The sequence below is a fragment of the Hippoglossus stenolepis genome, chromosome 18, assembly GCF_022539355.2.
Source record: "Hippoglossus stenolepis isolate QCI-W04-F060 chromosome 18, HSTE1.2, whole genome shotgun sequence".
NCBI classification, from domain to species: domain Eukaryota; kingdom Metazoa; phylum Chordata; class Actinopteri; order Pleuronectiformes; family Pleuronectidae; genus Hippoglossus; species Hippoglossus stenolepis.
The window spans coordinates 1,727,080-1,751,070 of NC_061500.1; the positions used below are offsets into that span (position 1 = coordinate 1,727,080).

Here is a 23,991-nt window from a genome sequence, read left to right on the forward strand (position 1 = left end):
CGGGGCGACTCTCGACTACCCCGTGCTACTAGAAAGCCGAGGCTGTGCATTGAGTGCCCATAGCTATGTGCCCATAGCTATGCTGTACCTTTTCATTGCTTCTGAATAAATACTTGTTGAACTAAACTGAGATCGGCTCTTCTCATATCTCGGGACAAAAGAACACGACGGACACAATGTGGGGACATTTTGCGGATCTGCATCATGAGTCATAGCAGCAGGAAAAATCCAATTCCAGCTCCTCAAACTAATACCAGTGCAAATATCTCATATAAACCACTTAGTACCGTTTGTTATTGGGATGATTTAGGTGACAAACTTTTATTTAGTTATTAATTGATTCCCACAAAGAGCAGAACTGACGCACATGCCTTTGAAAAAGGATTGTATTTTATTTACAGTGATTTTCATCAGAATTACAATACAAATGGTTTGTAGACGCCACAGACGGAGAATTCATTCAGAGCATGAGGAGGACAGCTGGAGGCTGAGTGTGTGTGTGTGTCTGTGTGTCGGCAGAGTGTGTGGTGGCTTTGGCAGAGTGAAAGTTCTTGGGTAATGTATCTGTAGCCTTCTTCTCCTCCTCCTCTTCTCTTCTTCTTCATTCTCCTGTTCAGTGACTCTCTCCTTTCTTCCCCACGACCTACAACAGCCCAAAAGAAAACGTCCGTGAGTACAACACACTCACAAACAAACAAACACTGAGCACAAAGTCACACAGGCGGCTCCGTACCCTTTTGAAGTCATTCATGTTGGTGGCCTGTACTGGGGTGCCTATGAATGTCAGGTAGTTGATTTTTGTCGTCTCCTCGTCTCCTTGGTTTGACTTGACAAACATCTGGTAACGAAAAGACAAAAACAGACAAACACTGTCAATAAACACAGTGAAGCAGGCCAACCTGTGGGTTTTTACTAATGGTACCAGGACAACTTGATTTGAGCTCCGAGCAGCTGCTCCCGTCTTTACCGTGACGCTCTGTACGTTCTGGAACTTGACGTAGCGCAGGGGAATCAAGCCCTCCTCTTTGTAGTCCTCCTCAGACAGCTCCAGAGCCTGAGTGGCTTCACTCCGCTCGGCGTCGTCGAAGCTCATCGACCGAGGGAGATTGATGAACACCTTCACCACCTTAGGGGCTTGGGCTGATACAGAGACGGAGGGGGGGGAGAAATAAATGAGACCCGGGTTGGAAACTCTGGTTTTCAGAGAGGAACTTCAGATTAGTTATGGATGCAGAATAAAACTCACCAAATTCTGAGGCCAGTAGCTTCATAGAGAAGAGCTTCACAGGTTGGTTGAAGGCAATAGTTATTAGCAACTACAAAAGATTAAAAAAAAAAAGATATTAGAGAAAGCATCTTCCCACAATGTTCAGGTTATATGTTAAATTCAAATTTTGAATAAAAATCGATCAGATTCTTCTTCTGCGACAGCTCATACCTGTTCATCACAGTCAGACTCCAGGTAGGAGGAGTCTTTGATTAAGCAGCTATCAAAGCCACAGTCGTCGCTCTCGTTCAGACACTCGCAGCCGGCTTTGCTGACAAAAGGCATGAGGTCCATCTGAAAACAAAGCAGACAAGACAAACTAAATTCAGGATCTTTATTCAATATTCACACAGCTCCCTTTGAAGCAGCTGGCTGATTCATGTCCCAAACCCTCCACCAGACACTCACGTATCCCTTTGGAATGTCAGAGTCCTCGCTGTTTCCCGGGTCGTTCTCCGTGTGCTGCTTGACCTTCTCCTCCAGACCCGAGGCATCCGCCCCCTGATACTGATCCACCCGCACCCGGTTCCTGAAGAACAAGAACGTCGGTGTGGCGGAGATGTTGTTGGCTGCCGCTGTCGCCTGAGAGAAAGACAAACAGTTCTGTGAAGTCAGGACTACATCCATATTTTTATAGTGACCAAGTTTTCTTTTTTCAACAGTAGAAGCTTAGACCAATTATTGGTATAAAACCGTGCTCGTCTGGGGTACGCGCTAAACAGGGGAGCTATCCGGCGTATGGTGGCAGCAGGTTTCGTTCCAACTTGTAACTCTTCCCTGTTCTCTCTTAACTTTCAAGCTTGAAGTCTGTTCTGCGTTGTGTTAAATGTTTACTGATGCTGTAGAACATAGTAGGAAATGTTTGATGTGATCTGTATGTACACAAACCCTGATGGGTCTGTGTCGTCGTCCCTCTTGAGAATCTACAACCCTTTTTAGGACCTGAGGTGGCGATGACAGTAAGAGAAGAAACGCTCCTCTGATCTGTGATTGTCAATGTCCGATCAGATTCAGGTGTAACCCCAGGGTTAAGGTTGGTGCTTGACATGTGTAATCAGTTTGGGATCTTTGCTTCCTGACATCTAGAAGCAGTTTTTTGGTCTGTGCAAACATGTTCACAAAATTAAAAAACAACTAATCTTCTCTAAACATTTCCATGCAGATTTAAAACCAACCCTGGATTTATTTCTGAAGGCTCAAAATCGTATCGTCCCTAATCTGAGGCCATAACAGTTGAGACTTACCTGACACACGTGAACATCTACTTCAAGGAAGACGACATGTGGGTATTTGTTACTCAACATGTTGAAAGCTGGAGATATTGTGACACAGGGCCGACACCTGAGGAGGCGAAGGACAGAAAGTTAGTGACCTGCTCTCATCCCTCAAGACGTATGTGAAAGAAAGTGACAAAACTAAAAATCTGACCATATCTACACTTTCTCTTGAGCTTTTATCACCTGACAATCTCCAAACTATTATTTAAAATTCAGTTATTACATGACAATTACTGTTCATAGTCAGTGATACAGATTTTTACAGTCGTAGTTTTCATTACCACTGACATACATTGATTGGGATGTTTTATTGTTAGAAATATAAAGTGGCCAGCGCTCTCTGGTGGACAGACTATGTCATGAATACAGTGTTTCTAAGCCACCTCAGGTTTTTCTGTTCCAATCAAGTCACTTATCAGCTGGAAGATTTGCAGATACAATAAATCTGAAGAAATCCAATATTGATTACTTTGATTCAATGATAGTGATTTGACCCTATACGATATAACTTTGTATTGATGTCTCACACTTCAGAAACTAAGGAGGAACCACTTCATCCTCTGTGGCTCCGTCTTCAGTATTATTCTAACAATATTTAGTTATTTGATTAACATAGCAGCTTCATATTCTAAAGATCTGTTAGTGTGAACTGCTGGATTTAAACAGAAAAAGATTAAAGAGATATTCCTCATAAATCCTGCGACTTATTAAAGTTAATAAAAATTATGATACGTTAACAGTTCCCCCGTTTGCAAAACTTCACATTTTAGAAGTTTTTAACATTTAACATCTGAGTTTTTTCATGCAGTTAAAAAAAAAAATCGCCAAAGACACAAAGATTAACGCCTCATAACGATATAATGACCGGAAACTAGGACTGGCCACTAAAACCATATCACTACTTATCACAACATAATGTTCATCAATAATAACAAAGGTTTCATTTCTTATGTGTGATATATTCCACGTGAGGATGAATAACACGTCAGTGATGAACCTCAGCTTTGAAAAGGTTTTGCTGTTGTTGTTGTTTTCTGCTCATAAGAGTTAAAACCTTCACTCAACAACAAAAACCGGTCTTCAAAAGAAAATCATTCATCGCGATAATTATCGATATTGACTGATATCGATCATTTGTATCATGATGTATAATATTTGTCCATATCGTGATACTACGAGTGATTAAACGTCAAACATGTATTTTTGCGTTAACATCATAATTCATATAAACTTTCCCCAGAGATGCACAGACGGTGAATCCAGGACATGGTTGAATCTCTGGACACCGGAACAGCGAAGTTACTGTAATAGTGCTAAGTCATTGTAAGCAACACAGCTAACTTAGCATGCTAAGCTAGCTTCCCTGAGCCTCTCCTGTCGGGGAACTGGACTCGTGTCAGCCCCGGTAAACATCCAGGCGCTGAGCCCCGGTTGTTCTGCGGTCCTGTGACACACGGGGCGGACCGGCGAGGGGACCACACGGCTAACAGCGCGCCCTCGGACCGGGCGAGTGAGCTTACCCGGCCATTGTGAACTTCACCACGGCGAGCCTGGAGCCGGCGGCCGCTAGCTCCGGCTGGAAGTCCGGGTCGCTCCCGATCACTTTCACGCCGACCATGGTGGAGTTTAGCGGCGGTGGTGGGAGCAGTGTGGCCGGCGACGATCAGGACGAGACGGCGGGTAAAGAGGTAAATAACTCGTGTTGTGTTTTTAGCTTTCTGTCAGCGTGCTAGCGCGTTAGCTTCTGAGCCACACTGCAGCTGCAGCAGGAAGTCCCCTCCTGATTGGTCCACGCACAACAGGAAGGGCCGGGCTTCCTTCTTCTTCGTCGGTCATTCCGCCGCAGTACAGATGCTCCTACGCACTGGAGCGCCGCCGCTAGAGGATGAAGGGGAAAACAATACAAATATAAAAAATATAATACAATACACCAACCCATCCATTAATAAAACAAATAAACACATCCATAAATACAATAAAATCCCCGAATCCATCCTTGAATAAAGTAGAATAAAATACATCCATGTATAAAGTAGAATAAAATAAGATAAGATCCACCAATTCATCAAAACAAAAAAAAATGTATAACATAAAGTAAAATCCATAAATAAACCTATCCATAAATCAAATAAATATAAATAAATAAACCTATCCATGAATAAAATAAAATTCCTAAATCCATCTATGAATGAAGTTGAATAAAATAAAGTAGCTTGTAAAATCATGTGTTTTATCCTGACTTCATTAATGTTATATCTTGTAGTTAAAGTTTAGTTGTGGTGTCATAGCAACACATATTTATAATTTCATACATTCAGCTCAAATAAATCTGCTCCGGTAAACGACCACGTGACCTCATTAAGAATTCAATTACCTACCTGTACCTGCGCGTCACGTGACCAGCACACCTCCGCGCGCACTTCCGCGGTCGCAGCCTTCCCGGATGTCGCGTTGTTTTTAAACGGGCTCGTCGGGAGGAGGCGGAGGAGTCGGACCGGTCCGGCAGGTTTCCAGCGGGGCACAGCGGCGCAGGCAGCGGGGGCAGGAGGGCGGGGAGCCGCAGGAGGATCGTCTGAAAGCAGGAAGGAGAAGACAACATGGTGCGGTGACCCAGCTCCCGGACACCGACTGACAACGAGGATTCTTCCGATTACTCGATAAAAACCGAGCAGCACATCAGGTGAGAACCGTTCATCGTCCGCACGAACCCGAGAGAGAGAGAGAGAGAGAGAGTTTAAACTGTAGAAACACCTGGAGGAGGATCGGAGTTTCACCTGAGCTGCTGCTGCACCTCCTCTTTTACCCTCCGTCCTTTCCAAATGTTCTGACATCTTGATTTAAACGCGTTGAAATACAGTTTTACTCTTTTCTCTTCAGTGTCGGGTCAGAAGGTTTCACAGGAACCTGCAGGTTTCACAGTGAAATACTGGAAAAGCACGTAGCACGTCGGAATATGTAAGAATAAAGTGATTGAGGGATTTACAGAGGACGAATATGAGTAAATATAGACACGAAACAAAGAGTTAAAAACACCTGGAGGAGGATCTGTGTTTCACCTGAGCTCCTTCACCTTTCCTCAGTATTGAAATCCTGTCCAGAACATTTTTTTTATTTACACACTTGCACATTTGACATTGTGAGAACTTTGGCTTTCATCCCATCGTTTAGAGTCTAAACGTTGGGATGAAAGCCAAAGTCTAAAACTCAATATGTTGCAACAGACTTTTTGTGGAGAACTAGTTTGGAAAAACTTCTCATATTTCGTCTCAGCGATCAGAGAGGGTGGAGGAAATAGTACAAACACCTCTCGGTCAATTCAGGTCAACAGCAACGAGCTGCAGCCTCCATCGTGATCATCACGTTAAATCAACACCTCGTAAACTGTGGTGACGCTGTGGGATTTATTGCTGCATTAAACTGTGTTGTTGAACCAGCTGTACCTAATAAACTGACCACATTAGGTGATGAGGAGCCGTGATCACCTCCTTCACCTGAAATCCTTTGTAGGAAATATGACTTTTCACGAAGATTTCACGCAAAATGCATCCATTTGATTCTTTTTATTAAAGCGTCAATCCATTAATTTCTGTTTCCAGTTTCTCTCTAAGTTTATTATCCAAACCGATGACTTTATATAAAGATGGACGACATGTCTCCACCTTTTGTACAAAAACGAAGCCAAAATATCTCGTATGCAGCTGCAGCCATCTTGTGCTGGGTCGTCATTTACAGACGTATGTACAGTAGTGATCTCGAAGTGGAGAAGCGACGCACGTTGGTCGTTTCATCACGTTTTTATCAACAACAATAACACATCAAAACCAAACGTGGATGTTTTGGCTGTTGTGTCGTCGGTCTTCAGCAGAATGATTGATGGATACTTCCGATCAGATAAGATCGTGTGGATTCTCAGTCACACCCTCTCGCTCTCAGCTGTTGTGTCTGAACACAGTGACGCCTGCCGCACGCACGCATCAAACCCAACTCCGTGTTTCTCCATAAACAAGCAGAGAATCTCTTCTTCTGCAGACGAGACACATTTTGAGTCCTTTGCTTAGGGAAATGTTTGCCTCCTCATGGAAATGGTCGACCTTGAAAACACTGTCGGAGAATTTGAATCGTGACGTCTGAGGCAAATGGAGGGAAGGTTGAGCTGAGGTGAAGGCGTCACTGCAGCTGTTTTAAACCTTCGGATGTTTTCCATGCGGACGACACGGTTGATTTCCTGTTTTGAAAAGTGTCGTCACGTCTTCGGGTTCCTTAGCTTCATTTTGCATATTGTGAAAGGATCAGTTTCTTCTTGACCTGGTGCCGAAACTTTTGTACCAAGAGTCGACCACGTGAAACACGCACTTCTTTCAGACGTGCACTGAACTCCGGAGGGTATTCGGACGTTCTTCGTATGTGAGATCGCAAATGTCCGAGTGAGAGCCTCCGGACTTTCGCTCACTGGTTTGGTTCCCTAGTGAAAAACTCTGCGATTGAAAACGTAAAAAACAGCAGAATTGATTTGACATCCCACCCCTCGTCGGAACGCTCCGGAGATTTCTGTGTTGTTGTGACTGCGTCTGAGCGATTCCGAGACACATGAACGTTCAACTTGTTTCTCATGAGACCGAATCAGCAGGAAAATGTCTGTGAAGGTTTGACCCGAAAGTGTGATGACGTCCTCGTCTTGCATGAACCTCTAACTCAGATACAGTAGGTGCCTTGCTCGGGGGCTCTGGCAGTGTGGGATGACATGTTGCAGTAGTAGCTGGTGTCTCTGGGGGTTGTTTGTCTGGACTCCAGCTGTGAGCAGAATACTTTAGAATCCCAGTGAATTATTAACCTTCAATAAAACACACGTGCTTCTGTTAATATCAATGTGCACCAGTTGTGAAACCAGTAGTAGATTAATTGTTTTGTCTGTAATCTCTCTTGATGTTCAGGATTATCCCAGATCAACGTCATCCTCGGTGTTTTAGTTGTAAACTGAACGAACAGGAAATATGAGTAGAAGTGTTTCTCTCTGTCATTTCCAGGGGGCGGGGCCTGAGTGGCACTGGCCTCGGCTGGAATGTGATTGGTCCCTGAACTTGTTGGTTGACATTACAACCTGAGACATTTGTCCTATTTAAAAAAACAAACAAAAAACATGTGTCTTATTTCCCCCAGTTTAAAACACTATAAATTAAAATTAACTAGAAATAATTTGTTAAATGTATTGACTCATGTGTCTAATATGTTTTTACTCAACGCTTTGGAGCCAATGGCAAAATGAGATATGACTTTACTGTATAAGGAATTGTACTTGGATATTAAACATGTACTTGGCCCCTCTGTTTGTTATGTGGCCCCTGAATGAGGAGAAATCCTACATCCGCCCCGGTTTCTACAATGATTTATAGAAGTTAACAAACTCCCAAAGTAATTATCATTAAAGCCACATGTTCCCTTTGTTGAATAAAATAATAGTTGAGCTGTGTCTGCATGGAATAGTTGAGCTGTGTCCAACACAGTGTTGAATGAGGATGGAGCTCAGTTTCAGTTTCACTTTATTAAATCCAGCAGAGGACAGACCCCCCCCATTGTTCTTTTATCTTCTTCCTGTCCATCACAGACGTCGGCTGGAACACGTTCCCCTCAGGTGCCGCACATCTGGTCTCGCCCGACCGGGGGAACTCAGCCACAGACACAAATACTTCACATTTCAGTGTTTCCTCCAACTCAGGCTTCAGTCACAAGCAGGTTCTCATCCTGAGAAACACTTCATAGTTAAAATTCCATTCACAGGGTTTTTTTTTTTCTGGAGGTTTATGCTCCATTTATCACTTTGTGCTCAGGACACGTCAAATGTTTGGTGAAATTTGGTTAAAGGATTTGCTTGTGGATTTGTTTAGGACCAATACTGATATCAGGGAGTGAGGAATTTCCCATAATACATATTGTTCTGTGTGTTAAAACAATTGCTAATGACCATGTTGTTACGATTTTAGCAATGTACTTGAAGCTGATATTTTTCAATTTAACCATAAAGTTAATTATAAATAACTCTCCGGCAGTGCGTGTGTGTGTGTGTGTGTGTGTGTGTGTGTGTGTGTGTGTGTGTGTGTGTGTGTGTGTGTGTGTGTGTGTGTGTGTGTGTGTGTGTGTGTGTGTGTGTGTGTGTGTGTGTGTGTGTGTGTGTGTGTGTGTGTGTGTGTGTGTGTGTGTGTGTGTGTACTGCTGAGCTCTGGTGGATTTATATGCTCTATAGCGTTATTCTATTGTTGGGATATTTTTATTTTATTAATGGTGAATATTTTTCAATTTTCAAACTTGTGGCTTTTAACAAATATAATAATATTACAAATATAATTCTTGAGATTTAAGTGACACACCAGGAGGAATAAAAGACTTATTTTCCTGGAGGCCTCGCCTCCTCTCTGAGAGCTGAACCTCCTCCCTCCTCTCAGGTTTCACTGTTGTGGCTCAGGTATGTTCTCCTCTGTCCCACTGCCTGAGCCCCTCCCCCGCCCCGCTCATTGTTGTTGCCAAAGCGACGCCCTGGCCCCGACATCAAAAACCTGTTCTCCGGGATGGGTGAACCTCGCTGTCCTGCCGCCACCACCGCAGCTGGGCCTGGGATTGGTCGGTGGCAGAATGGCGAGCGTTCTCAGGGGAGAAGCCGTTGCAGTTGTTTTTAATGAGGCTGTTTACAGGCGCTTGTGCATGTCTGGGGAAGTGTTGCACAAACGTGTTGTCAAACTAACTTTTTAATTTACTTCAATACAATGAGCACTTCCTGTTTTTAACCCCCCCTCCTCAGGTTCAATTAATTCCTCTTATAGCAGCCGCTCTCTAAACTAATCTTTCAGGCTGCTGTTCATCCTACATCCACACTGTGTTTGTCACATCTACTCCAGATGCACCCGGCGTCCACACAAGTTCTAGAGCCGCGATAACTGAGACGTTTGAAACACCGCTGGGCCCGTTTCAGTTTGAAAACGGGACCATGTTTGGAAATTCATGGATCTTGATGAACAATACTATTTAGAGGACTGATATCTATGAGTTTGTGTAACTTGCTGCATCTTGATTAGATTTAAGTGGCTGTTGACTCTGTGTCATTCTCCCTCTGATATGAGTTTATCTTTTGTTTCTTGTTAAGAGTTCGTCACTCTGCTGCCTGATCAGCTCCTTTAAACCTTTCTGGATTCACAGAACCCTTGTTTGCTTCGTTCTTCTTCCCACATGAATCAGATTTCACATTCATTCTCCTCCCTGCAGCCGCTCTCTTCCCCTCCAGGAGGGGCTCGGGGGTGAGATTCTATCAGTTCAGCTTCATGGTTTCTCGTCTCTGTTCGCCCTCTGGAGTCTGATCAAATTACCTGTTTGTTCTTTGGGGTTTTTGGGTCCAATATGTGCACCGACTCTGTTAAAGTGAAGAATACAAACACATCGTACAGGTAAAAAAATTTTTAATGTGGACAAAAGTATTTAAACTAAGAGTTTAACTGCAGCAACAGGTGAAAAGGATGAACTAGGTTATTTTCACACTTCCTATCTGAATTGGCACATAAAGGAATGAGCACATTAAAAACATGTATTATTACTATAATATACATAGATTATTTTACTTAATGACTAATTATTTTCTCATTTAATCACTTGTTTATTTGGACTAAACATCATATGGTTACATTTCTAGTTTTTCCTGTTTAAAACCTCAATGTTATGACCTTTACAGGCTGTCTGTATTATTAGTCTCCCTGGCGTGCCGAGCATTCCTTCAGTGATGACACGTTTCTAAAGGAGCGTGTGAACGAACGCAGCTGACGTTACATTTATTATATTTAGTCTTTGTTTTAGGTGTGGTACGTTGTTCTGCTGTCGGATGACGACAGTGTAGCTGACAAAACTCTGAATGAAGATTGGTTTTCAGGTGAAGACGTGTGATATTTAGATTTTTCCCTCAGTGCAGCCGAGACACTGAAACCTGACGTTCGACTCGTTGATCTTTTTGAAGTTTGGGTAAATTTCCTCTTGTTGGACGTTTATTGTGTCTGAGTCAATGACTTAAAGACACGGACGTCCAAACCAAACACACAGTCGTTGATTTAACTGTAGAAACTGCTGGGAGTTGATTTGTCTTGTTTACACCTCTTCTCTCTCCTCCTCTCATTCTTTCCCTCCCCCTCCTCACCGAGCCTTCCTGTGCAGACTTGTGTGACCACCCAGAGCTCATTCAGTCAAACCGCAGTTTCTTCAAATGACGTTTGCTTTAAAACTGTTGGTTGAGAAACAGTTAAAGTAGCACAAGGTCTAATATCGACTAGTAGGCTCATCTAGGCTCAACGTTAGATATACGTGGACGGAGCTTTCTGTCCATACTCGTTGTTAAATTCATTGGTATTTGTCTACATCTTCTGAAAGCTGATGGATACAGGTGAAACAGATGAAATGGAGAAGTACCACCAGAAATCAGGGGGGCAGTGTAGCCAACAGCAAATAATGTATTTAATGGCCTCAAACATTGAAGCAGCACAATGAACGTTTACAATGGTTGAAACTTTACTGCAAATATGGATTCAGGTTGTGAAACGTTGATGATGCAGATGCCACAACACAACACAACACACAGGCTGTGAGGATGGAACATGGGTGTGTCACATGACCACAGACACACAAAACGACATGAGGTGTTTGGTCATTAAACATTAAGCTGATGGGGAAATGCCAAGTTAAACACCAGGAGCAGTTAGACGGGATTTCCCACGAGACATGTTCATTAAATCACTGGTCACCGGGTGGGGGGGGGAGGAGTGATCATTGAACTGTTTGACTTTAACATTCTCTAAAACGGATAATAAAATATGAATGATGTGTTTTCAGGTGTATGACAGAGATTATTACTCATGTTCACAGCAGGTTAGGACTCGTGGAGCTAAATATAACGAGGATTCAGTGAAGAACTGACAGTTTAGAAGTATTTTCAATAGTGCGCTTCACGAGATGAACGTTGCACGTATTGATCCGCTGAAACTCTTTTGTCTTTTCTCAGAAATACCTGAGGTGCAAAGATGAGTCGGCGGCGTGTGGACTCCCAGGGGTCCCTGGCGCCTGACGATGAGGTCATGCCGTACAGTGACGATGAGACGGACGATGAATTGGAAGTGAGCTCTGAAGAAGAAGAACCCGAAGCAGAGGCACCAGGAGTCCCACAACCTCCGGTAGAAGCCAAACCCAGTGGTGAGTGTCCAGAGAAACACCTGGGATGCACAGCTGAGCACAAAGGGAACAAACATGGCTCAGTCATAAGAGATAGAATAAATATGAATTCATCACATTCTGAGGATTCATTTAAGAATGACTGTTTTTGTTTTTCAGAGATCGGCTGGAAGGTGAAAGCCAACGACCGACCTTACCACCACCTGCCGGAGTTCCAGAAGAAAGTCTTCCTGTGCATCAAGAAAAGCAGATACTCTGTAAGTTCACATGAAGAAAACTATTTATTGTTAGGATAAAGTTATCATGATGACTTTTCTTCTGTTGAAACCATCCATCAGTCGTTAGATCCAATTTCAGCCTTTTTGATTCAGTTGGTTTCTAAATCAATGAACCTGCTCTATTAATATCTTCACGATTTAAAACTTCCTCGAGAGATGATTAGATAATTGGTCCAATTACTTGATGCTGAAATATAAACTTACTTTAATAATCTTGGTTGTATTCTGTATCTGAAGGTTGATTATTAAACGTATTTGAGGGATTCAGACAGATTAAAGTTGAATATTTAACATTTCCTGAGACGATAACAAGAAAAGTGAGTTAAAGCATCAACGAGGAAGTGTCCTGTTTATCTGATGCGTTTCCTCGTGACGTCACTTCTCTGTTTCTGCTGACTCATTTCCATCAGGGCTCCCCGAGCTGGTGAAAGGTCGTGTTTAAATATGCAACCACCACGTTAATGCTTCAGTTCTGCTGTTAAATGATGATTAATTATGAATGGGGATGAAAGGTGAGACGAGGAGGAAGCTGTACTTTCTGTAAATCTTCAGTTTGTCTCTTCCACCTGTGGAGTTAACGTCCTGTGAGGTTCTCTGTCTGTGACGTGAAGCTTCAGCTCGCTGCTCCGATGCTTCAACCCTCTGGAGTGACTCAGGGACTCGGATCAGTGCGTTTTCTTTGTTTCTGGAGCTTTTGTGTTTTCTCAGCAGAGGCTGAAACCCGATCGTCCGGCAGGTCGACCTGTGTCTCACTCATAGACACATAAGACACAGTGGGAGGAAGTGGAACTGAAGCCGGGACACGTTTCGAACCACTTGAACTTTAAATTGACGTCAGACTCAAAAAGTTTGAATTGATCCTCCTTGTTTTTCCTGCTGATTTAGTTTTCATTATCTCCACAGGGAGGTCGTTTATTTAACATTGTGAAAGGGTGGTTCTCTTTTTTCGTTGTTGACATTGTCATCAATTTCCCAGACTCTCACCTTTATTTAACCAGGACGTTCCTGTTGAGATACAAAATCACTTCCTCCTGGAGTCCTGGTCCAGATGAGCAGCAGATAAAATAAAAGATTCATATATAAATAACAAAACTGCTAATAGATGCAGTAACATGCGGTAATGGTAACCACGGCTGACTTTATGCTAATTATTTCTGCCGCTGTGCGTTTCTCTTGCAGGGAAACGACATCAAGACGTACAAGTACAACGTCTTCACCTTCCTGCCGCTGAACCTGTACGAGCAGTTCAAGCGAGTGGCCAACCTCTACTTCCTGGCTCTGCTCATCTTGCAGGTAGAGAAAGAAACGTGTACGACCCGAGTTCTCATTCACAGAAAAACACAGATGATCAAAAAAAAACCCACCATGTTTGTTTTTCTGTCAGATTATTCCAGACATTACCACTTTGCCCTGGTACACAACCCTGATTCCTCTGGTGGTGGTGCTGGGGATTACTGCCATTAAAGACCTGGTAGACGATCTGGTAAGAATCCTACACGCGTGCACGGTTCTACGTATTTTAAGCAATAAATAGAAATGGGGTATGAGAAGTTTACTGACGATTCACGCTAACGAAATTTTGTTTCTCAGGCGCGACACAGGATGGACAAGGAGATCAACAACAGGAAGAGCGAGGTCCTGCTGGACGGCAGGTTGGAACTCATTTTATATTCTTATATTCTTTAAATTCCCCCTCGTTAAAGACTGATGCCGACTTCAGTTCCTGTTCAGGTGATGACGTACAAACGATTTTCTCTTCTTCAGGTTTGAGGAGTCAAAGTGGAGGAACATTGAAGTCGGAGATGTGGTTCGTCTGAAGAAAAACGACTTCATTCCGGTACCTGGATTGTTCATTCAGAGAATCGTGTTGTACATTGTGTTGTTGATCACTTTACTAACGTGTGTTTCGTCGTCTCCAGGCCGACATCCTGCTGTTATCCAGCTCCAACCCCAACAGCTTGTGTTACGTGGAAACAGCCGAGCTCGACGGGTAAGAGTCCGTTTAACTTTCCACCTCTTAAACAGAAGAAAACCTCAAAGGAGACACGCACTGATTCTCACTCGTCTCTTTTATTGTGAATATGAAAGTTCTGTAAAGTTAAAAGCTCAAAGTCTGGAGCTCCTGAAACACTTCTGCTCCATCGTCACATGACATGAGATTCAATAATATAAAATACTGGAGACACATATCTTCTAACAACGTGTAAAGCTGCTCAGGTTTGAACTGTAATATCAACGTGATGAGTAGTTTCCACGGCTGGAGACCTCTGTGTTTGATCAGTGGTTTCATTAAGCGTTCGGTCAACACTGATAAGAGGAAGGCAAATGTGTAAAGAGCTTCTGAAGAGAGAAACATCGGCCTGTGACCTGCACCAGACATTCTGCCATTAGGTGGGAAACGCCTTAATAAAACACTTACTGATGGAACCAGTTCACATCGAGATCAGCATTCAGCTCATTTAATTATTAACAGCTGTGTTTGTATATATATATATTAACACGTAGAAACAAAGGAATCACGATGCAGGTTTTATAAACTTGACTTGTGTTTGAGTTTCCCGAGGTTGTGTTCTCCTCGGCAGTCGTTTCAGTCTCTTGTGTTTTCACAGAGAAACGAACCTGAAGTTTAAGATGGGTCCCAAAGTGACTGACGAGAGGATGCAGGAGGAACAACAGCTCGCTGGGTTCAACGGTAATAAAACTACAAGATGTGAAACTACTTTTTATTCATCAAAATAAAAAAACACATTTCTATTTTGAAATTGGAATAGAAAACATAATTTTGTCAAGATATAAGTTAACGATGCTGTGTCTATTAAGAGGAACAGAAAATAACATCCACACCACAAACACAGGAACTCTTTTTTTCGGTGCCAGTAAATAAATAAATAATCTCTCACTCATTTTGATAACGTTTGTAGTCACAGATAATAATTAAGATAAAGTCTGTTTGCTTGGTGAAGTGTGTGTTACGCAAGAGATTCTCAAGCGTGTTGACTTATTTCATTTTTAAGATGAGAAACAATTACATAATCCTTTATTATTATTAAGTGTGGACGGCAACTAGAACATTTTATTTCATAATTTTAAGGGGTTTTTGTTTAGCTTTTAAAATGTATGAGAGGAATATTCTTGATTTTCATCATAAATATTCAAAAGGAAGTAATTTTGATTAAGTTAAACTTGTGTACGATTTGCCACCTAAGTGTTTATTTAATTTATATTAATATGGAGCCAGTTATGTGTTTGCAGCTCTTGACTCCAAGACAATAAAATGTAATCGTACTTTTTATACCGATGTTTATCTCTCAATACTTTGTAGCTCAACTTATTCATGCTTCCCAGAGGATGAACCCCTTTCTGAACAGTTTCTTACTCTCTGACCGACTCCGTGTGTCCGTGTCTCCGTCGCAGCTCTGATCGAGTGCGAGGAGCCGAACAACCGTCTGGACAAGTTCATTGGGACGATGACGTGGGACGGCGAGCGTTACCCGCTGGACCTGGACAACATGCTGCTCCGCGGCTGCAAGCTCCGGAACACGGAGGTGTGCCACGGCCTGGTCATCTTCGCAGGTGTGTGTTCAGATAAAACAACTTCTCACTGGCATTGAACTAAATGAGGTTATAGACAGTTAATCCGTATTCCCACTGTTTTGTTTGTCGTGAAGGTGCCGACACTAAGATCATGAGGAACGGGGGGAAGACGAGGTTCAAGAGAACGAAAATCGACGAGCTGATGAACTACATGGTTTATACAGTAAGTTCAACGAGTGGTCGCATCATCAGGAAACAGTTTCAGTGTCATTAAGGTCACACATGTCAGCAGTGATTTATGTTATTAGATATATGTTCCAGAATAAACTATCCAGAAGAGATTTGTTTATATTTTATGTACGTAATTCAATTTCTAGGAACCATTGTCCCTCAGCGTGTGTGTGTGTCTTGACCCTTGACCCTGTAGATCTTCGCGGTGCTGCTCCTCATGGCGGCGGGTCTCGCCATCGGTCACAGCTTTTGGTACGAGGAGATCGGCCAGGAGGCGTGGTATCTGTTCGACGGCAAAGACCAGAGCGCCTCCCACAGAGGCTTCCTCAGCTTCTGGGGTTACATCATCGTCCTCAACACCATGGTGCCCATTTCTCTCTACGTCAGGTCAGTAGAACACACGTTCACACACACGGTTAAAGCTTCACACGCTGGTGATGTTTATTGTGACTTGAGGAAAACCCAGAGCAGCTTCAGTCCAATAAGAGAATTCATGCAGGAGCTTTGCCTCAATGAGAAACAGTCAGAATCAGTTGTGTTGTGTGTTTTTGCTTTGTGTTCAGTGTGGAGGTGATCCGTCTGGGTCAGAGTAAATTCATCAACTGGGACCTGCAGATGTATTACTCAGAGAAGGACACTCCAGCGAAGGTACAGTACCTGGAGGAAAACAACAAATAATATCTTCCTGAAAACAGGAAAACACATGTCATGAATACATATTATTGCAGATGAACTTTTAAAAGATGAATCTGGGACAGAACAATAATAGTAATAAGATAAAACGTACAGCAATAGAATAAAACCTGTATTAGTAAAATGTACAATAAGAAAACTAATTTAGAAAATATAAATATAATGTGAAATTTGCTTGAATGTCTCTGGTTCCTGTGCAGGCTCGAACCACCACCCTGAACGAGCAGCTCGGGCAGATCGAGTACATCTTCTCCGACAAGACGGGAACTCTGACACAGAACATCATGCAGTTCAAGAAGTGCACCATCGCTGGACGCAGCTACGGTACCGACCCGACCGGCGTCTTTTCACACTGACGTACAATCACACTCCTGATGCACGTTTCAAAAACCTTGCTCTGTGAATTAAACCTGTGATAAACGATGCAGGAAGAAGGTTTGACACAGGTTGTGTTCATGCAGGAAGTAGAGTTGTGTATTTACCGTGACATCACCGTGGAAACTGGTTCAGTGTCGCCGCAGTGAGAGCTGGACGTTAGATACGAGCAGAACAAACATGGAGGAGTTACACAACGATGTGTGTTTGTATTGCAATTATAGAGTTTCGGTTCTTTACAGGAAAGAACAATGGAACAAAGCAACAGCATGAAGTTAAATAATGAGACGCACACGGAACTGATGTGAAACATAACTGATAAAGTGCAAAGAATAAAACGACTCAGGGAAGAAGTGAAACCGTAAGAAACTCGTACAATTATGACCTTTTTTTTTTTCTGGTGATGTCTTCAGGGACTCCGACCACAGCCGAGGGGGTGACGCTGGACCGAGGACGGGTGAGACATCAAATACACTCATTTAGAGTTTCACAATAAAATGGCCGACATGTGACTAAAGTTAGTTTGAGCTTCGTTTGTAGGAGAATAAATTATTACACTTGTTATAACTGGTTTAATTTTTTTTAAGACAAATACTTCAGTCGTGTACTATAAACTACATGTACTGGTCTAGTTTAGTATGTACTTGTACTTGTATACTAGTGGTACTAGTATATAATAATAGTATAGCTTAAAATATACATACACAACATATATATTTATATGTACAGAATACTAGTACTTATAGTATGTAGTGTACTAGTATAGTAAAGTGTGTGTGTGTATATAGTTTGTTGGACTAATTCCCGACTGTCCCGTCTCTCGTCAGCCGGTCGACTGGAGCTGGAACCTTCACGCTGACAAGAAGTTCGAGTTCATGGATCATTCGCTCGTCGCTGTCGTCCGATCCGGGAAAGACAAAGACGCGTCGGAGTTCTTCAAGCTGCTGTCGCTCTGCCACACCGTCATGGTGGAGCACAAAGACGGTAACCACACACGGCCTGGGCTGTGATTGGCTGTGGCAGCTGTCAGTCAACCTTTTTAGAACTAAGGACCGGTCCTTAACAGATGCATCAAACAATATATCTGTTGTATTCATTTCCAAATAAATCGGCAGGTAATGAGCTCCGCCCCTCTCTCAGGTGAACTGGTGTACCAGGCTGCGTCTCCTGATGAGGGCGCTCTTGTGACAGCCGCCAGGAACTTTGGCTACGTGTTCCTGTCCCGAACCCAGGACACCATCACCATCAAGGAGATGGACCAGGAGACGACGTACGAAATGCTGGCGCTGCTCGACTTCAACTCGGACCGCAAGCGCATGTCCATCATCTGTAAGAGAGCAACACACACACACACGCTAATGTTCAACTATCTTTACAATAGAATATTCAATTTCAGTTTTTTTTAAATGAAGAAAAAGTCACATTTCTCTGATTTCAGCTTCTTAAATGTGAGTATTTTCTCCACAGCGAAGTAAATATCTTTCTTTCTTCTCTCACAGTGAAGTTTCCCGATGGACGTATTCGTCTCTACTGCAAAGGAGCAGACACGGTGATTTATGAGCGACTCTCCCCCAACACCAGACACAAGGAGAGCAGCCAGACTGCTCTGGATGTGAGTTCACGTTATTCTCATTTAGACCGACGAGTTTCACGGCTGCAGGATGTTGTGTAGGAACGTAAACATGCGTGTGCGTGGTTCTCGTTGCAGATCTTTGCCAACGAGACCTTGCGGACGCTGTGCTTGTGTTACAAAGACATCAGCGCGTCAGAGTATCAAGCCTGGTCCAGGAAACACAAAGAAGCCCAGGTGTCCATGAGCGACCGAGACGCCGCCCTCGACCACGTGTACGAGGAAATCGAGAGCAACCTCATGGTGAGAGGGAAACCGCCGAAATACAGAATGAACTTAAATCCTTAAGAACAAGTTTGGTGTCCGTGGAGAAACTGGGGCCTTGAGGTTCAGGGGGAAATGAGAATGTTTAGACAGAACTAACTAAATTATTTTCAAATAAAAAGCTGATTGGGGCGACGGCCATCGAGGACAAGCTGCAGGACGGAGTTCCTGAGACCATCGCCATACTGGCCAAGGCCGACATCAAGATCTGGGTCCTGACCGGAGATAAGAAAGGTAACGACAACAGAGGAGAGTCTATTCCCATGATGCTACAAGAAACTATAGAATATCACTGAAAATACCAACTGTTTTAATGTTTTTCCTCCAGAAACTGCAGAAAACATCGGATATGCTTGTTCACTGTTGACAGACAACATGGAGATCCACTACGGAGAAGACGTCAAGTGAGTTGATTCGAAACGTCACAACTTAAACAGAAATGTGATCAAAACATCAACTAGAAAAAGCACCAGGACCAAAGTTTGCTGTTTCCTGCTGTTGGTTGAATTCCCTCCTCAGCAGCCGGGTCTCAGCTGCGTCCCAGGATCACGGGTTATTAATGAATTCCTCTGTTTCCAGTGAGAAGCTGACGATTCGTCAGGCCAACAGGAGAAACCAGCCCTCAACTCACCGGCTCAACAAAAAGAAAACTCCAGAGCCGTTCTTCACCGAGCCGGGGAAGAACGCTCTCATCATCACCGGAGGATGGCTGGTGAGTTCCCTTCAAGACTAGATCTGGTTTTCTCACCAGCCAACATGGTGGATCGTACTGATCGCTTGTGTTTTTCACTTTCTTCACAGAACGAGATTCTGTACGAAAAGAAGAAGAAACGCCGTCGTCTGCATCTCCGTCGTCTCGGGAAGCGGGCGGCTCCCAACAACCCTCAGGACGGACAGCCCAACAACGACCGGGAGAAAGAGATGAGACAGGTACAAATTCAGATCTGAACATGGAACGTTTTAAATGTTGAATAGATGATATTGTAAACGATAAGGTGTTTGTCTGTAGATGGACTTTGTGGACATGGCCTGTGAGTGCGAAGCCGTCATCTGCTGTCGCGTGACGCCGAAGCAGAAAGCCAACGTGGTGAGTTTGGTGAAGAAGTACAAGAACGCCGTGACGCTGTCGATCGGAGACGGAGCCAACGACGTCAACATGATCAAGAGTAAGAACAGGAATGAATCCGTGCTTTGTCCTGAATGTTCCACGAATCTCCTCTAACCTCTCTGCTCGTCGTCCGTCCAGCTGCAGACATCGGCGTCGGGATCAGCGGCCAGGAGGGGATGCAGGCCGTCATGTCCAGCGACTACGCGTTCGCTCAGTTCCGTTACCTGGAGCGCCTCCTGCTGGTGCACGGGCGCTGGTCCTACATCCGAATGTGCAAGTTCCTGCGTTTCTTCTTCTTCAAGAACTTCGCCTTCACTCTGGTTCACTTCTGGTACTCGTTCTTCAGCGGATACTCGGCTCAGGTCAGCGGCGAAACTTAAACATCGGCATCATGTGAATGTGTGTTCGACATAAGTCCAGTCCTGAGTGTAAATATTCTTTAGTATCTTAAAGTTAGTAGATTGAAAATTTAACTTGAATTTGATGCACGAAATTGACCAAAACAAAGCAGTTCTTGTATTTATCTTTGTTCCTGAACAGGAGCTGTAGGAAAGGAAACGAGATTATTAAATCAGGATGTTCTCACGTCTAATTTTAATAGTTTTCAATGCGTCCAGGGTAAAAGAAGTTTAGATTTTTTCCATATTTTAATAGTTTTACGTTGACGTGCGTTCTCTTCTCCTATTGGTCAATAAATGGAACAGTTGCAGACGCCATTCATGTGTTCGGTCGGGCCAATCAGATTTTATATCTAATCCCATAATGCATCATGTTTCCACTGATCTCTGTTGTGGTGTCTGCAGGTCGCCTACGAAGACTGGTTCATCACCCTCTACAACCTGTGTTACAGCAGTTTACCTGTTCTACTCGTCGGACTCCTCGACCAGGTAAAAAACACAAAACACTTCATGTGTGTGGAAAAAGAGAAAAGTAGAAACTCATCCAGATCTTCCTCCTCCTCCTCCTCCTCCTCCTCCTCCTCCTCTTCCTCTTCCTCCTCCTCCTCCTCCTCCTGCAGGACGTTAATGACAAACTCAGCCTGAAGTTCCCGAAGCTCTACCTTCCCGGCCAGGTGGGGTCGATGTTCAACTACAAGAACTTCTTCATCAGCTTGTTCCACGGCATCTTCGTCTCGCTCATCATCTTCTTCATCCCGTACGGGGCCTTCCTGCAGACCATGGGGCAGGACGGGAAGCCCCCTCTGACTACCAGTCCTTCGCCGTCGTCACCGCCTCGTCACTGATTTTCACCGTCAACCTGCAGGTTGGTCACATCCTGTTTTATATTCTTCATTCTTCTTTGAATCAGAAATAAGACGTACGATACAGTGAGGAATAGAAAAGATACATTTATTCTGTCGCTGACCTTGACCTCTCGTTTTTCGTCAGATCTCTCTGGATACCTCGTACTGGACCTTCGTCAACTGTTTCGCCGTTTTGGGCAGCATCGCCATTTACTTCGGCATCTTGTTCGACATCCACAGTGCAGGGATCCACGTCATCTTCCCCGCGATCTTCACCTTCACCGGTCAGTCAGCCAACATTCACATTGTGTTACGATTGAAAGGCGTTGCTAACAGAGAAAGTAAATTGTCAAACTGACGTGTGTGTATTGTACGTTTTGTAGGTGTGGCATCAAATGCCCTGCGTCAGCCTTACCTGTGGTTGACCATCATCCTGACTGTGGGCGTCAGTCTGCTGCCCGTCATCTGCATCCAGTTCCTCCATAAAACCATCTGGCCGTCTGTTGGAGACAAGGTGAGACCTGCAGGAAGTCACGGGTTTGATTCCCGGCTGGTGGGACCATTTACAGTGTCTCTCCCTTACTCTCTCACCTCGTGTCCCGTCTCTTCTGAACTGAATCTTTCGAAATTAAGAAAGTTTAATCAAATTAAAGTAAAACGTCTCCAATTTAACTCGAGTCTTTCTCTTCGTCCACCAGGTCCACAGAAACAGGAAGCGGTACGAGATGGAGATGTTGCAGGATGAGAAGAAAAAGCCGCTGCCGGCGTTCCAGCGTGGCCAGCGTTCCCGTCGCTCCGCCTACGCCTTCTCTCACTCCCGGGGCTACGCCGACCTCATCTCGTCGGGGCGAAGCATTCGGCGGCGAGCACCAGCCCGGGGCGGACCCCAGGACAGTATCAGGGAGTTTCCACAAAGAGAGGCTGAAAACATCTGAGGAGCGGGAGAGGCGGAGCAAAGGGTCGGAGGAGGGTTGTAAATATTTGGGATTTTCATTTTTATCTGTGGAGTCGCAGCTGAATCGGTCGACGACGGGACGTCTGCACAGAAACAACAGCCTGGACCCAGTCTCGTCTTTAATTCTTCCCTCGGGGAAACTCCAGCACTTTACGAGGGGATGAAACAAACGTTGCCGCCTCCTAAAGTCGCTCAACTTTTAGAAACGAAACCGGGAGCTTCTGTACCACCGACCGGATTTGCAGAAAGTCCAATGAAGCGAGTGACCTCGACTCCGGTTCCTCGTCTTTGCACAGAAGCTCACAGAGAAGAAAACGCTCAGCGAAGAGACGCCCGCCGTTCCTGGGGTCAAAGTCGTGCAGTTCACTGTGACTGACAATGTTATTACTCAGGATTTTTAATAATCAAAGCCTTGTTTTTAGTCCTTTTTTTTTTTTTGCCGCATGTGGAGACGCTGTGATACTTTTAATCGTTCAGTTCTTGCCCTGATGTCTGCACAGCACTTGATATGATGGTGTTTTATTAAAGTTACCAAAAGATTCCAGTTAATTTGTCCGTTAGTCACATGAAATCTGAAGCTCAACATGTCAAAGGATCCTCTTTTTAATGTTTTATTATGAATCATGGTGGGACCTGACTATACCGGATGTTATAAAGTGTCTTTAATTTAAAAATAAATTGTGAATAGTGCTGTTTTCTCCTCTGCTGTGTAGAAGTGGCCTTACAGGCGTCGACTTCGGCCTCGTTAAACGTTCCTCTGTCAAAGCTGCATCTTCATGTTTCTGTTCTTCTCCTAACGTGCTGTAAACAAACACTAGCACTCGATTGTCACCCCCCACACACACACACACCAGTGTCTAAACTTAAGTGCTTCTTACTTCTAAAGGGGAAAGTTGGTTTATCCTTTTTTATAAACATTTGTTCTTTCTTTTCTCTCCTCAGAATTAAACCACACGTTCAGTAGGTCGTTAAAAATTGGGATTACTTTGTGTGTGTTTGTGTCATTGGTTGTTTACACTGTACCCAAGAAGACATTTGTCATGTGTGTGTTTGTTTGTTTGTGTTTTCTTCTTCTCTGCTGAACAGTGCGAAGCCAAACCTGACACAGCTCTGACTGTCACTGTGTTTTCTCCGCTCACGCTCGTGCTACTGTTTTTATTCCTGAATGAATGGAGTCTGTGACGCTGTCCATGGAACCAGCAGCAGCTCGGCCTCTGATGGGATTTTATCGTGTGGTTAATAAAAAGCCAACGGCACATTTAGCAAGTTTTTAACTTTATTGTGGTGACTGATTTATATACATTCTATATGTTCCTCTCTATCTATATACATATATACACTCATGGTAAAAATCACTAATACTAAAGATGTATGAATCTAATATATAAATACTGACAGACTGGTTTTATATTAACAATTTCACACACAATCTAAGGTTCTGAGGTAGAATAAGGATATTTGTAGAGATAATACTTATTTCTATATATAATACAGCCATAAATAATGTTAATAACAGTCTAGCCTCGAAATATTTACATGGATAGTAGACTACACACATTAAAAACAACAGTATCACTCATGACTTATTTCTTGTCACTGTCTCATGATGATGACGTCAGGTGAGCTGAGGTCAGACGACAGGTGAGGTCAGAGGTCACGTCAGTGGCCTGAGGGGGTTATAAACATCCGGGGAACTTCCGTCAGATGGAGAAAGACTGAAAAATGTAATAATATCAGAGGAAATAAAATTCATCTCCACTTGTTTGGCTTCATAAATCCGCTAGTTAGCTTTAGCAAGGAGCCTGGAGAGGAGGATGCTAACGAGGCTAACGATGCTAACAGCTACATGCTCACCTGCCGGTCACAACCGGAACTTCACACCAGCAGAGACCGGAACAGACCGGTAGAGACCAGGCAGAGACCAGGCAGAGACCAGAGAACGGC

The 23,991-nt window shown here is 43.7% G+C and overlaps 2 protein-coding genes across 2 annotated transcripts; one reads left to right on the forward strand and one right to left on the reverse strand.

Annotated features, from left to right (window-relative positions):
• Positions 1 to 368: 368 nt before the first annotated feature.
• txnl1 (thioredoxin-like 1) lies at positions 369 to 4,347 on the reverse strand. The gene is made up of 8 exons (XM_035184880.2): positions 4,065 to 4,347; positions 2,512 to 2,608; positions 1,676 to 1,849; positions 1,439 to 1,561; positions 1,247 to 1,316; positions 968 to 1,140; positions 734 to 838; positions 369 to 643 (listed from the first exon to the last, which is right to left on the reverse strand). The coding sequence occupies exons 1-8, from the start codon at positions 4,160 to 4,162 to the stop codon at positions 614 to 616; spliced, it is 870 nt and encodes a 289-aa protein (XP_035040771.1). The 5' UTR covers positions 4,163 to 4,347; the 3' UTR covers positions 369 to 613.
• Positions 4,348 to 4,994: 647 nt separating this feature from the next.
• On the forward strand, positions 4,995 to 23,316 carry atp8b1 (ATPase phospholipid transporting 8B1). The gene is given in 31 exon segments (XM_035184878.2): positions 4,995 to 5,224; positions 11,570 to 11,757; positions 11,896 to 11,993; positions 13,194 to 13,307; positions 13,399 to 13,497; positions 13,605 to 13,666; positions 13,779 to 13,851; positions 13,934 to 14,004; positions 14,624 to 14,706; positions 15,429 to 15,587; positions 15,683 to 15,771; positions 15,976 to 16,166; positions 16,343 to 16,427; positions 16,673 to 16,796; positions 17,261 to 17,304; positions 17,675 to 17,831; positions 17,988 to 18,176; positions 18,347 to 18,459; positions 18,556 to 18,720; positions 18,864 to 18,975; positions 19,070 to 19,145; positions 19,321 to 19,453; positions 19,543 to 19,671; positions 19,751 to 19,907; positions 19,988 to 20,211; positions 20,653 to 20,736; positions 20,868 to 21,045; positions 21,048 to 21,112; positions 21,238 to 21,376; positions 21,476 to 21,606; positions 21,791 to 23,316. Coding segments are annotated over 30 exon segments (3,750 nt in total). The 5' UTR covers positions 4,995 to 5,224; positions 11,570 to 11,588; the 3' UTR covers positions 22,028 to 23,316.
• Positions 23,317 to 23,991: the final 675 nt, after the last annotated feature.